Raw genomic sequence first — 15350 nt, forward strand, 5'->3', positions numbered from 1 at the left:
ATTTGTAAATATTATTCAATGCAAAATTAATTATAGTGCACAAAATCATTAAGAAAACTAGGTATAGAAAATTTACTCAAGAAGTAAGGAATAATTAAAAAAGTTTCTTTTTTTTTTTAAACTTAACGTTTTAGCATAATTAAAAGATAAATGAATTAAAAGAATTTTCAAGTAAACTTCGAATATCCACATTATACAGAGTGCTCGAGACTCGATTTTGCTAACTAAACAAGGATATAGAATTTGCCTCAACGAACAAAAAACACCAAGTGACATTTTGCTTTTCGGGTTCTTCTTTTCAAGTTATGAGTGCTCAAAGTTGAAATTTCTGAAAATCGTTCAATTTTTATATTTTTCTAATTATAACTCACAAAGTATGCAAAAGTCACACATCCATAGATAAAGTGTGTTCTGAAATGAAAATAAATTGCATGTTTATTTTTTGCTTTGCAATATTTTTTGCATTTAGCTTAAATTTATCAAATATAATTTCTATTAAATTTATATCTGTTAAATCATTTAAGGGAATTAAAATATATACTATGAATATAATTAAAAAATTATATAATATACATTAATTAAATGATAATGTTAGTTGATCTGATTAATATAAAATTTTTATTGATGGCATAATGATTTGAATTGTAATAATGTTGATCTCTCTTTTTATATTTTCTTGTAAATTTATTGATTTTATTCGATTTTTAAAATAAAAATTTACCTTTAACTATATGATTATTTATAAATTCCATTATATAGATTTCAAAACTAAATTATTATAATTTTATAGTAAATGATTTGATTTTATATGTTTTACATGTTAACATACAACCGATTATTATCTATTAATATATACTTAGTTTATTTTAATCAATATTTAATTATAATTTATATTAATGCAGAAATTGTAGTTGACGCAAAGTGCGTCAGCAGTACAAGAACAAATTATGGTTACAATTATTTATAATTAATTTTCTTATTGAAAAGAAAATATGTGAAAGTAAATTATGACAGTAATCATAATTTGTTTTTAATCATAAATTCATATTTTAATAATACAGACTTGCATTAAAAAAATTTAAAGGAAATGCAAATTTTTTTTATATTTTTTATGATGATTTTATCGCAGTGAGTAGTTGTTCACACTTTTGCCTGTAGATGCATTCACGTTTTTACAGAAACCCTTCAATAAATAAATTAATAAGTTGGTTTTTATTCCTATGAACAACTAATGAGGAGGAGTTTATCAAATTGATGCTTATATTAAATATGCAAGTGTATTTTTGTTGTTGAATTACATAATTACTTGATCGTTACCCAAAATGCTCTATAAAACTATTGTAAATATTGTAAAAACCGGTAGTTTACATTTTTAGTGGATAAAATGTCATAAATTAAAAAAAATATCTTTTTTTCTTTTTTTGAAAGAAATATCGATTTCTTTCCTAAAAAAATATTTTAAAATATGGTTGTATATTCTATGAAAATATATGATATATTGATACCACTTCATGTTGATATTGAAATTAATTCACAATAGATTAATTATATCACTCAATAATTAGTAAAATAAATCAAACTACATTGTTAAATTAATTATTATAACACCAAAAAATATTATTATGTATACATGCGAATACAATTTTGTAGGTGTGCAAAATAATGTCTAATTTTAATTATAAATCATGTCATAGATTTGTTTACTCATATGAATTTGACATATACGTCATATTTTTCATCTAATTTTATATTTTCAATGTTGTGTTTTGTATTGTAATACCTACAATATTGTCAAGTTCAAATGGATATTTTATTATTTATTTTGATTTATAAATATAAATTAAATAATATAATAAAGTATAACGAATGAAAGAAATATGCAAGTAAAGAACTTGGAGTTTTTTTTAATCATCATAAATTTCCTTACGAGACTTAGAAGCATTTCAAGATTTTTAATTTAAATCTTTTATTTTTTTTTCATTATTCTTTTTACTTAAATGTTATGTACCACATATACATATGCTTTTATAAAATGTGATCATTATTTAATTGACCGGAATTTTGTTTTTTTTTCTATATCAGTGTAAAAATTAATTAAACAGGTGGTAGGTAATAAGAAATAATAAACAAACGGAATAATTGTTAGTATACTCATTTGTATACACATGAAAATAAAAATATTGAAAATAAATAAGTCAATTACTTGCAAAATCCGAGCTAATCAAAATAATGCAATTGTATATCAATTTTGAAAAATTAACTACATTATTTATTTAAAAGAAAAACATATGTATTCAGTATTGAAACTATGTGTATAACAGAAATAAAAGCAAAACAATGTCTATTTCTATTATAAAAATAACAGTCGAAAGTGAGAAATTCTAATGTTAATCAGGCGTGTAATACATACACCCCCACTACATGTTGTCTACATAGAGTAAAATAATATGAAATTCTATTTCATTGAAAATACGAAACTTGAAATTATTAATGATAATAAAAACAATAATTATTATAGAAATTTTTGAATTAATGAATATTAGATATAGAAGTACGAAGTTTTATATATGTGAGTTAATTATACAGTAGCCTTATATTTTAATGAAAGTTCATTTTAGCTAATATTTATATTAGAGTTAATTTAAATATATTTATTTTAATTAAATATTTAAGTATAATAATAGCCGAGAGCAAAATGGTTATAATTGATTTTGCAGAGTAATTCATTACCTATATAATATAATTTTTTTAAAGATTATTGATAAATATTGTTCTTTATTTTTTCAAGTTCGTATATTTAAAATCAGTAAAAATTGCTGAGAAAAATTATTTTTATTGAGCCATGACTTGTTAACAAAGAAGAAATAATCAAATTGTAGGAAGCACTAGTTTTTGAATTCTATTGTGAATCACTTTTTTTCAAATATATAGACCGGAATATTGCAAATTACACATTTAGTTTGTTTGCCGCATGGTCTATATAATTAAGAGATTAAATTTATGAAGCCATAAGAAGTTTGATTGCTAAGTGAAAGTATTCTTAACTAATAAATAAATTATAATTGTTAAATATTAATAATCTGAAATGTTGCAAACCAATAAGGAAAAAAAAACACCCGTTATAGGAACTTTTTTTGTTAACATAAAATTTTTAAAGCTTTACTGTACTCGTAATTCTAACTATTTTCTTTTACTAGTCTCATATATTTTTTTACTTTCAAATGACAATATAAATAAAATGGAAAAAGTAATATACGGATTCATAATTAATTTGTTCATTGATTTCGAATATGTTTTGAGGAATAATTTAACTTGTTTTATGCATAATGTTGTTATTATTACTGATATAGGAAAAGCAAATATGAATTGTGTGAGTTCAAAAACAATATGATCTGCACTGACCTTATAATATTATGTGATAAATATATCGATTTATGTATGTACATATTTATTCATTTTATATAAGACTATATATATATATGTATATATGATATAATCAATATGTTAATTTGTCTCAATATATACATACGTACGTCTGAAATTGAACAAGGCTATTAAATAAATAATATATTTAATTCAATGTTTTAGAAAAATTCGAATTAAATTATTATTTATTAAATACATATATGTCTAAGTCATACTGTAGTTATTTCATATCCTAAATGTGTATATTGTGTACTATATAATAAGAAAGCAAATATAATTTATTGATAATAAATTTATTGAATTAACATTTGAAATAATATTTATTGATCAACTTTTGTAATTTTTATAAATGATATCAAGTAATATTAATTATTTTCATAAGTGTATACTAATATGAATGTCAAGAAATTTTAATATAAATTAAAATTGTTATAATTATCAAAGTAATTTCTCCTATATTTTCATTTAAAAAATTTTTATAATTTACTTCCACTTAAGAAATTAAATTTCTTCCCGTATTATTATTTTTTTTCATATTGTTGTTTTAGTGTACAGGTGATAAATTGTTTAATAAATTATGTATTTGAAATTCTAGAACAGGTGTGCTAATATTGTTTGCTTCTGGAAATTATTAACTTCAAAAGGTTCGATTAACATATGTTAATATTAGAAAAACACGGTTAATAAATTATAATATCAATCTGAATGAAGAAAAATTTAGAAAAAATTTTTATTCAAATCAATAATAATAGTTATCATAGAGTTGGCATCTGTGTATTTTAAATAAAAAAATAAATAAATTTTAGTTCCGTTCAGTTAAAATCTAATTTATAATTATAGGTTACGTGTTAATTGAGACAGGCGATTTGATTTATTTATTTATTAAACAATTCTAATTTCTAGTTTAATTTATCCATGTGCACGGTTCAATATACACTTTCAATAAATATTATTAATTCTTGGAAATTTTATTTTTTGGGATCGTGTATAAGGTGAAAATAAAGGAATCAATATTAAATTTTGGAAATAATTTAGTAAAGTTTGATTTTTGAGAATTTTAATGATTCCATAATCAAAATTAAATTATTACTTTATTTTCATTAAAGATTATTTTACTAAATATTTATTTTTAACAATAATTTCAATAAATTATTCAAAATTTGATTTTTATGTTTTTTTTACTTACAGTGGCGAAATGATATTAAAATGGTACGTGATTTAAATGTTGATATTTATCGATTTTCAATATCTTGGCCAAGAATTTTACCAACTGGTTTTACAAATGTAATTAATGAAAAAGGAATACAATATTATAATAATATTATTGATGGTTTATTATATTACAATATAACACCGATGGTAACAATTTATCATTGGGAAATGCCTCAACGTTTACAAGAATTAGGTGGATGGACAAATCCAGAAATAATTGAACCATTTAAAGATTATTCAAGAATTTTATTTGAACGTTTTGGAGATCGTGTCAAGATCTGGACAACAATTAATGAACCATGGCATGTTTGTGAACATGGTTATGGTGTTGATTATATGGCACCAGCCTTAGAATATCCAGGAATTCCATCATATTTATGTGGGCATAATGTTTTAAAAGCTCATGCAGATGTTGTTCATATGTACAGAAATGATTTCCAAGAGAGACAAAATGGTAAGTTTAAGTGTAATTTGTTTTTAGAATTTTAGTGGAAATTATTCAATAGGTCATTAATTTTGTAGGTATAAGATAATATTTCTAGTTCAATCAACTTGAGAGCTTAAGAAATAAGGTTCAGAAAAGATTTCTGAATTAACCTTGAAATAATAAATTACGATCCTTCGACGTTCGACGGTCACTTTTCTGCAAGTCAGTCTTGCGTAGTCTCGAACTTTGGGAAATTCTTGAATAAATCGTAATACCACTATTTGTTGAAAAGTCAGCTTATATTTTTTGTTCTGAAAAATATTTTAAAACATAATTATTGCAAATATTTTACTTCGAATTATTTTATAATTTTCCTGTAGGTACTGGCTTCAATTTTTATGATTAGATCGTTGTTTGTTTCAACTGTTATATAAGCTATTGATTAATTTTTGTTCCATAAAATTTCTATTTTAATATTCTTCTATTAAAATTAATTTCTTTATAATGGCAATAAACTTTTTATTCAACACGTTTTTTAGTTCCTGAGGGGGTGTGTACATTATGTTTTTAGTGTCAAATTTTATAAGGTAATAAAAAAATTTATAGGTTTATTGTAGTGCTTTGAAGAATAACGGGTTTATTTTAGATTAATCTCTTATTTAATATTATACACAAATATTTTAATTATGTGCCTATGTACAGTTCTCCCCGGTTAATTGAACCGAGAAAAGTTGCACACTTTTTGTATCAATTAAGCGGGTAAATCAATTAAAAAAAATCCCGTTTAATTGAACAATTGGTGCAATAAAACGAATTTTTTTAACTGAATCGTTTACGCATGAAAACGAATACTCGCTATTGAAGATCAGGCGCAAAAACGAATTTGATCCTGCTACTGCATAAAATTAATAAAAACAATAGGAAGCATATCCTATTACATATACTTATCAAAATATCCTAGGTAAAAAGCTATATTTAAAATAGGGGATACACTAATGAAATACTAAAACTCAAATTTTTTTTTATTTCAAAATTTAAAAACTTAAATTTTTCTTTATTTTAAATCCATCTAAGTAATGTAACTATGAATTCAAATTCAAAATATTTAAATCATAATATTTTTATATCACATAACATAACAAAAATTAAAAATAAATATTTCATATTACAAAGAAAACAAAATATTTCATACGTTATATCTAATTTTTCAATAAATTTACTATTGCTAGTTTAACAACAACAAATAGAATAATAAAAAATTAAACCTATTTAAAAAAATTTGTAATTTTCGTTTGGTTATGTTTGTAATGATTCTTAATAATAAAGGTTTCCATTTCATCTAAGTTTTCAATAAATTTATTTTGTGGGATAAAAAATTTCCGTACAATGTTTATGCCGTTATCAGGTCAATAAACAGGGGAATTTTTCACAGTTTTTATAAGGTAATACCAAAAAAAGAGATTCATTTAAGCGAGTTGTTCAATTAAACGGGACTCAATTAAACGATGTTATTCATGTATATTTTAATAGGGATTTAAAGTTGCCTTAGTTTTTCGTTCAATAAAAGGGGAAAATCAATTAAGCGTGGTGCATTTAACCGGGGAGAACTGTACTTAAAAAAACAAGTTATTAATTCATAAATTTCATTGATGCTAACTTAAGATGCGATTGACAGTTTTGTTTACTTATTTAATACTATAAAATTAGAACGTTGATCTTTCAAATTTAATTATACAAGAATTATTTACTTAAAACAAAAGTAATATAAAAATTTTTCAAGTTAATTATAAAGTTTTTGCGATTTAAATCATTATATGTATGTGTATGTATGTATTTTTGTATGTCATTACAATTTCGTACTTCATATTTCTTTTTGGATCAAGTTACTTAGAATTAAAATTTAAAGTTTACTTTGAGATGTCATTGTTTATGATTGTCAACTTAATTTCAGAATTATTTCTCTAAAAGTTTATTGTTATACTGTAAATTATGTTCAAGTTAAATATGTAAAAACAATGTTAACAAGCATACAATTAACGGTAATATTTTGTATATTTTAGTTAATACTAATTACAATATAATAGAAAAGGGGTTAATAATTAGCAAGAGAAATTATCTTATATTTTAATTGGGTGTAAGTCATAAAGATATGAAATAAAATTTACATAACGAGATAATGATATTAAGTGCTTTATAATTATATGGGAATTTATTCATCTTAGAACAGTTGTGTTTTTTAATTCTAAAAGTATCTAAATATATATATTTAATTCATTTACAATATCTAAGAAAAACCCATAATGAACTTAGTGCACATGTACAAGACAAATCATTCATGCAGCTTACCAATTAATATCTGATATTTGCTCATCTGAATTTTATATTTACATAAAAACGTGAGCACATCGTATTTTGTATTTTAATTCAACTATCAATGTAATATTGAAATGTTGTTAAACACCATAATAAATTAAAAAATAATTATTCCAACCTATTCCAACTTCTTCACATGTATGTACATTTTGTGTAATATATATGTACATATATACATACAAATGCATGATTAAAAAGTGATAAAAATTTTAAACAAGCGTGTTGCGTGTATTCATTCATATCGATCACACCATCCGAACATGCGATAAGATTTTACTTTATTTTTTTATTTTTAAAATAAAAATCTAAGTAAGCAATAAATTTAAAACCATGAATTTAAAAACCATAATTTAATTCGGTCTAACTTTTAATTAGTAATTGATTAACAAGAGATGTTCCCAAAAATTATAATTGGAAAAATTTTAAATAATTTTACGTAAAATTTATATTTTCACGTAAAAATATTACATTTTCTGGAAAAACTGAATTTTTCCGAATTTTTCCGAATTTTTCGTAAAGGTTGAATAGTTTTATAGTATGACATTCTTTAGGGCTCTAACGGAATTTAGAAAATTATTTTTTATTTGTTTATATATTGAATTGTTCCAAGCTTGTATATAAGTTAAATTGATCAGAAATCTAAAACTTTTATAAACTATAAAGAGATATAAAAATCTGCATAAGAATTTGTTAAGCATATTAAAATATTGAATTTATTATATGTATATGTTTATTTATTTTCATATGAATTTAATAATATTCTTATTTATTATAATTTTTTAATATGACCTTTTATTATTATTACTATTTGTTATTATTTCATAAAATATTTTTATAATAATATTGAAAATAATAAAACATAATTTTAATTTGACTTGTTTGGTGTGTATTTAGAATGAAAAATATTTCAATAAAATAAAAATAAAATAATTATAATCGAAAGTACAAAAAATTTCCCATGACATAAAATAATGATTACTTTCAGAAAAAAGTTTAAGTTGGAATAATATATATATATTTGCGTTTATTTTTAATATATACGTTAGCTTATGTGTTAATATTTTTATAATAAAAATATAATATTATTAATGAAATACTCCTGTCATTAATATATTATTATTTAGCTTTTAACTAGTCAGTATATAACCTATAATTTGCATATGATGTCAAATAAACTTACTTTCGCACTTAGTAACAGTAATACAATGAACCATGTTTATAACAGTAATAGTAAATCATAGTTAATTGACACTTTTGTGTAATAGTAAGCCGCTGTCAATTCGAAATATTTAACTGCGAATATATATATATGAATATCTTAAAATATATTCTAAATGTAAGAACCAGTTTACAAATTTTACAAGATTGCGTTAATTACAAATTAAAAATAAGAAAATAAAGTGCCATATATTATAATTGATTTACTTATATTTAGAAATACGAGTATATTAGATCTTCAGATTTTTTTCTAGAATAAAATTATGTAAATTAATACTTTCATGATATATTAAAATATTTTATTAATTCTAATTTATAGGTAAAATTGGTATAACATTAGATGTTTCTTGGCCCGAGCCAAAAACCGACTCTCCATCAGATCTCGAAGCTTCTGAGATGGGTATGCAATTTTATGTAAGTATTTTACAATTTTTCAAGCTGTGTGTGATTTACCTTCATTAAAATATTATTGTCTAGTATATTCTTGAAGTACAATTAAAATGAATTAATAATATTTTAATAATTAAAAAGAAAAATCTTTTTATGTTACTTTATATTATATTTGCATACACTTAATTTCATAAATATGTATGCATAAATTGAGATTATTATTTTAATGTGGTAATCCACTTAATTGTTATCAAGGTTAAACTTTTTCAATTTAATGCACATCGTATTATAAATTTTTGATTATGTGAATTCATAATGTTTATAACATAAATATTTTATATATATATACATATGTAGTTAATTAATATAAAAATTTATTGTTGAATATTCATTAAGGAATTTTTTTTTTAATTTGCAGGTTGGTTGGTTTGGTCATCCAATATTCTCGAAACGTGGAAATTATCCTCAAATAATGATTGATCGTATTAATGCATTAAGTAAGGAACAAGGTTTTACAAAATCAAGATTACCACGTTTTACAGCTGAAGAAATCCGTCATATACGTGGTACATCAGATTTCTTTGGTATTAATACATATACATCAAATTTAGTTACGAAAAATGATCATAATAATACACTTGGTAAATATCCGATACCATCATTTTTACATGATATGGGTACCGTAGAAACTCAAGATCCATCATGGAAAGGTTCCGGTTCAGTTTGGCTAAAAGTAAGTTATTTACAAGTTATTATACCCTGCACTTCGTGAAGGGTATATTAACTTTGGTATGGAGTTTGTAACTACTTGAAGGAGTCATCTGCGGTATGGACATATATATATATTCTTGCTCAGCGTAAAATTCTGCGTTGATTTAGACATGTCCGTCCGTCCGTCCGTCCGTCCGTCCGATCGCACGATAACTCAAAAACGAATAATGCAATCGACACCAAACTTTCACAAGTTGCTTCTTTTGTGCCAAGGACGAACCCTATTGTTATTGGACCAATTCGGACAACGGGTTCGGGTAGCTGACATACAACTCAAAGAGTTTATTTTAATTATTTCAAAAACTAATAAAGGTACAAATATAAAATTTTGTATACATGTGTCCAATTATATTCTACATATGCTCTAAAAATTTTAATGAGATAGCTGCACCGGTTCGGGTGGCTGCCATACAACTCCAAAAGCAAATTTTTTATATTCGGCAAAATAATAAAGTCAGATTCATGAAACTTGGCAGTTGTGTGTCCAATTATAGGTGAAAGATATTTCTGAAGTTTTGGTGGAATTGCTCTACAGGTTCGAGTGGCTCCCATACAAGTCCAAAAGCTTATTTTAAATATTTGGAAAAGTAATAAAATTAGATTCATGAAACTTGGCAGTTGTGTGTCCAATTATAGATCAGATATACCTGCGAAGTTTTAGTGGAATTGCTTGACAGGTTCGGGTGCCTGCCACACAACTCCAAAAGCTAATTTTAAATATTTGGAAAAATAATAAAGTCAAATTTATGAAACTTGGCAGTTGTGTGTCCAATTATTGATCAGATATATTTGCGAAGTTTCAGTGGAGTTGCTTGGCAGGTTCGGGTACCTGCCATACAACTCCAAAAGCTAATTTTAAATATTTGGAAAAATAATAAAGACAGATTCATGAAACTTGGCAGTTGTGTGTCCAATTATAGATCAGATATATTTGCGAAGTTTCAGTGGAGTTGCTTGGCAGGTTCGGGTACCTGCCATACAACTCCAAAAGCTAATTTTAAATATTTGGAAAAATAATAAAGACAGATTCATGAAACTTGGCAGTTGTGTGTCCAATTATAGGTCAAAGATATTTCTGAAGTTTTGGTGGAATTGCTCCACAGGTTCGAGTGGCTCCCATACAAGTCCAAAAGCTTATTTTAAATATTTGGAAAAGAAATAAAGTTAGATTAATGAAACTTGGCAGTTGTGTGTCCAATTATAGATCAGATATACCTGCGAAGTTTTAGTGGAATTGCTTGACAGGTTCGGGTGCCTGCCATACAACTCCAAAAGCTAATTTTAAATATTTGGAAAAATAATAAAGTCAAATTTATGAAACTTGGCAGTTGTGTGTCCAATTATAGATCAGATATATTTGCGAAGTTTCAGTGGAGTTGCTTGGCAGGTTCGGGTACCTGCCATACAACTCCAAAAGCTAATTTTAAATATTTGGAAAAATAATAAAGACAGATTCATGAAACTTGGCAGTTGTGTGTCCAATTATAGGTCAAAGATATTTCTGAAGTTTTGGTGGAATTGCTCTACAGGTTCGAGTGGCTCCCATACAAGTCCAAAAGCCTATTTTAAATATTTGGAAAAGAAATAAAGTTAGATTCATTAAACTTGGCAGTTGTGTGTCCAATTATAGATCAGATATATTAGCGAAGTTTTAGTGGAATTGCTTGGCAGGTTCGGGTACGTGCCATACAACTCCAAAAGCTAATTTTAAATATTTAGAAAAATAATAAAGTCAGATTCATGAAACTTGGTAGTTGTGTGTTCAGTTATAGGTCAGACATATCCGTGAAGTTTCTATAGAATGGTTTCACAGGTTTGAGTAATTGCTATACAACAATGAAAGGTGCAGGGTATAATTCAATCGGTTCATACCGACTGAAACGTTTTTACTTGTTTTTATTTAATATAGATCGTGTATATCGTGTAATATAAATTTAAAACTGATTTAATTCACTCGGGAATTTAAATTGTGCTGCTGAATATACGTTCAGTTATGATATTAGGTTTGAATTAAGGTAGATCCTATATTTTTGAAGCATATACTTTCATATAATGTACTTTTATATAAGTAATTATACAATAATGATTATGTGGTTTCCTTAATTTCGCAAATTATGTTTATTTATTTGGCTACATTTATATGACAAAAACTTCTTTATTTTTAGACACATAATTAAATGACATTGTCCACACATTGTTAGAATAAGATTAATTAAGATTTTGACAATTGAAATTATTTAAGGTGATTATTAATCGCCATTTATCTATTTATATATTAATTTTTGAGACTCATCTTCTATAATTGAAGAAAATTAGAGAATAAAAAATTTTATATACAACGATATTCTAATTTAGTCAATTTCACAAATTAATTCTGAAAATAAAATAAGTTTAAATATAAAAAAATTTATAAAAAGATATCCGCGTTTTTTATATTCTAAAAGAAATAATAATATTGTACAAGTTAAGAGATACTGATTTTATAGAACATTCATTATTAAATTCATTAAAACAGTATATTAAGACTTATAAGTTGATATTGTGTAAACAGAATAAGTACAATACTCATGTATGTACATACAGTATCGAAGTTATAATTGATTAATAATATTTGAGAGTGTGCTTTGTGACTTAACACTGACTTTAAAAGAGACTTATTAAAACACTTAAAATTCATTATTATTTTACAATATTTTTAATGAAAATTTAAGATTAGATTAAAGTTTCTTTACACAATTAATACCACACTGATGTTAAATTTGTATAGCATGTACTCTACTTTGTATTTTATATCGAATATTGACAGGAGATGTAGGCACAAAAGAAATTCTATTCTTTTATTCTACTAAACAAAACCACGGTATTTCTATTGTTACATGATTTTTCAGTCTTTCACACATGTATGTATATAAATATACAAAATATATGTATGTACATTTATTAATTAACAAAAAAATACTATAAAGACCTAAAAAATTTTTACCTTTGTTTTTTAATTGATGTTAAAAGTAAGTAGATTATGTAATAACAACAATGATATTACATAAATTATTTAGATGTCTGTACAGAACAATAAATATCGTCAACTTCACACCATTTTGATTGATATGTTGGGGATGTTGTTTTATAACTTGTTTGTTTAGAAACAATATTAAGTTAGAGTGGAAGAGAAAAATCAACATTGTAAAAATAAATTTAATTAAATGACATTTACCGCGAAATAATTGATTTTTGATGTTAAGAAATAAGTGATATTAATTTCATCATTTATTCGATTAATTAATGTCGCTAATTGGTTTTTAAAATTTAATAAAGATTCAAGTTAAAAATAAAATTTAAATTTTCTTATTTTAGTTTACTTTGTCTAAAAATTTTTATATGCATAAAGAGTTTTTTTATTCTAGAACAAAATCTGATCGGTAGCAGTACAAAGATTAAAAGAGAATTCTTGTTTTTTTTAAATTCCTACTCCTTAATTAATTATTTACCATGCAATTAAATTTAAAACCATTTTGATTTTCAAATTGAGTTTTGTATTTTACAATATTTAAAATTCAAGTAAATTTATATTTCAAATTATGCACTTATAAATGCACATTTATACCTGGTCTAGCAATTATTTTAAAATTAAGGTCTTAATTAAATTTTTCTTTTTCTATAGTTTTATCCAGCTGGAATGTATAAATTATTAATGTGGATTAAAAAAGAATACAATAACCCTCCAATAATTGTTACTGAAAACGGTGTCAGCGATAAAGGTGGATTACAAGATTACGATCGTGTTGATTATTTTAATTTATACTTAACAGCTGTATTAGATGCAATTGAAGATGGTGCAAATGTTAAAGGATATATTGCATGGAGTTTAATGGATAGCTATGAATGGAAAGCTGGTTATACGTGAGTATTTTTCAAAATTTCCAAATATATCAACTATCATTTATGTTTGAACTATTGTAGAGAAATATAAACTTTATTTTTCAAATTCATGTATAATTTTTTTTTCACGCTTGTACATTTAATGTATATTTTTAGTGAGAAATTTGGTCTTTATCATGTTGATTTTACATCACCAAATCGTACAAGAACACCAAAAATGTCAGCAAAGGTATATGCACATATTTGTGAAACAAATATGATTGATTGGTCATACAGACCAATTATTAAACCGGAAGTTATAGCTCAAGCTCATATGGAAGATAATATGATGCAATCTAGTGCTATTTCAAATGTCATCAATTTTAATAATAGATTATCATTCATGGGAATTTTATTATTAATAATAATAAATTTAGCCATATCATCACAATTATTTTTAAGATGAACTCACAATATATAATTTGTTTAAGAATAATTAAAAATATCAAAAATTTAATGAAATGTGATTTTATTTATAAATTCTGTTCTCTTTTATTATAAAAATGAACAAAATAAATATAAAATTATTTTGTAAAATTTCATACTCAATTAATGAGGCTAAAAACAAATTAAATTCATTAAATTTTTTTTTATAAAAAATATTGAGAATTGAATTTATAAATTAGGAATAAAAATTTTATTGAATTGTGTATTATAATTGTAAAATATTATATATACATATTATATAGTATACTTTGCAAACAATAAATAAATCAGTTCATTTGGAAAATTTATTTTATCAAAAATAATATTAATATTATTATGAAACGGATATCTTGCCAAAGGTACTTAATGAGAAAGGCAAAGAAGTAATTGCTAATTTATAAAGAATTTAAATAATAAAATTTAAATTAAAGATTTATTTGTAATCCTAAATAACAATAATATTAACGTTATTTTTTCATTATAATTGATTAAATATGAAATATAAATGAAATTTTAAAATAATAACTAAATTGTAATACCATAGAGAATTGAACTAAGTCAGCTTTTTTCAAATAGTTTTGTGTACATATGAACATAAATATGTAGTAACAATATTTTTGTAAATAATTTTGAATGTTATGAATTTCTCACATATTATGTAATAAATTATGTATGTAATTAGATTAATACTAAAACTTACATGTAGAATATTTTGTTTTGTATAAAGATTATTATTTTTTAAAATAGCATTTAGTAGCTATTTGTATGTAATTTACTGTGTAGTATTAGAAAAGGAAATATTGAATAATCACTCTGTTGTTATACATTTATAATAAAAAAAATTAAATTTTTTAAATATAAAAAATTAGAATAATAAAATTCATATACGCATGTAAATACATTAAAATAATTTTAATATTTATTACATAAACAATTAAACATACACATATGTATATAATTAAATATATGCTTAGGTAGATATGAATATGTATAGACAAACAAAAATGTATTTTTTAGAATAATTTTGTAATATGAAATACTTAAATCTAAGTCATTTGATAATATTATTGTATAAATTTAACAATTAATTATTTAAATAAAGTGAATAATTTTTTTCTAAAAATAGGAGTCGTTTTATTTGAAATAAATTAAATCTTTTATTGTATTAAGTTGAATGCAACAAAAAGGG

At 23.5% G+C, this 15350-nt stretch overlaps 1 protein-coding gene across 1 annotated transcript in view; it reads left to right on the forward strand.

Annotated features, from left to right (window-relative positions):
* The window catches only part of LOC129610478 (myrosinase 1), a 31574-nt gene extending 16502 nt beyond the window's left edge, over positions 1-15072 (forward strand). Inside the window, exons 3-7 of the mRNA XM_055523083.1 lie at positions 4615-5092; positions 8976-9070; positions 9465-9779; positions 13479-13717; positions 13853-15072. Coding sequence (XP_055379058.1) covers positions 4615-5092; positions 8976-9070; positions 9465-9779; positions 13479-13717; positions 13853-14141 — 1416 coding nt within the window. The 3' untranslated portion in view covers positions 14142-15072. The remainder of the gene's footprint in view (positions 1-4614; positions 5093-8975; positions 9071-9464; positions 9780-13478; positions 13718-13852) is intronic.
* The last annotated feature ends 278 nt before the right edge of the window (positions 15073-15350 follow it).

This window comes from Condylostylus longicornis, unplaced genomic scaffold, assembly GCF_029603195.1.
Source record: "Condylostylus longicornis isolate FDR11 unplaced genomic scaffold, ASM2960319v2 ptg000044l, whole genome shotgun sequence".
Classification (NCBI taxonomy): Eukaryota; Metazoa; Arthropoda; class Insecta; order Diptera; family Dolichopodidae; genus Condylostylus; species Condylostylus longicornis.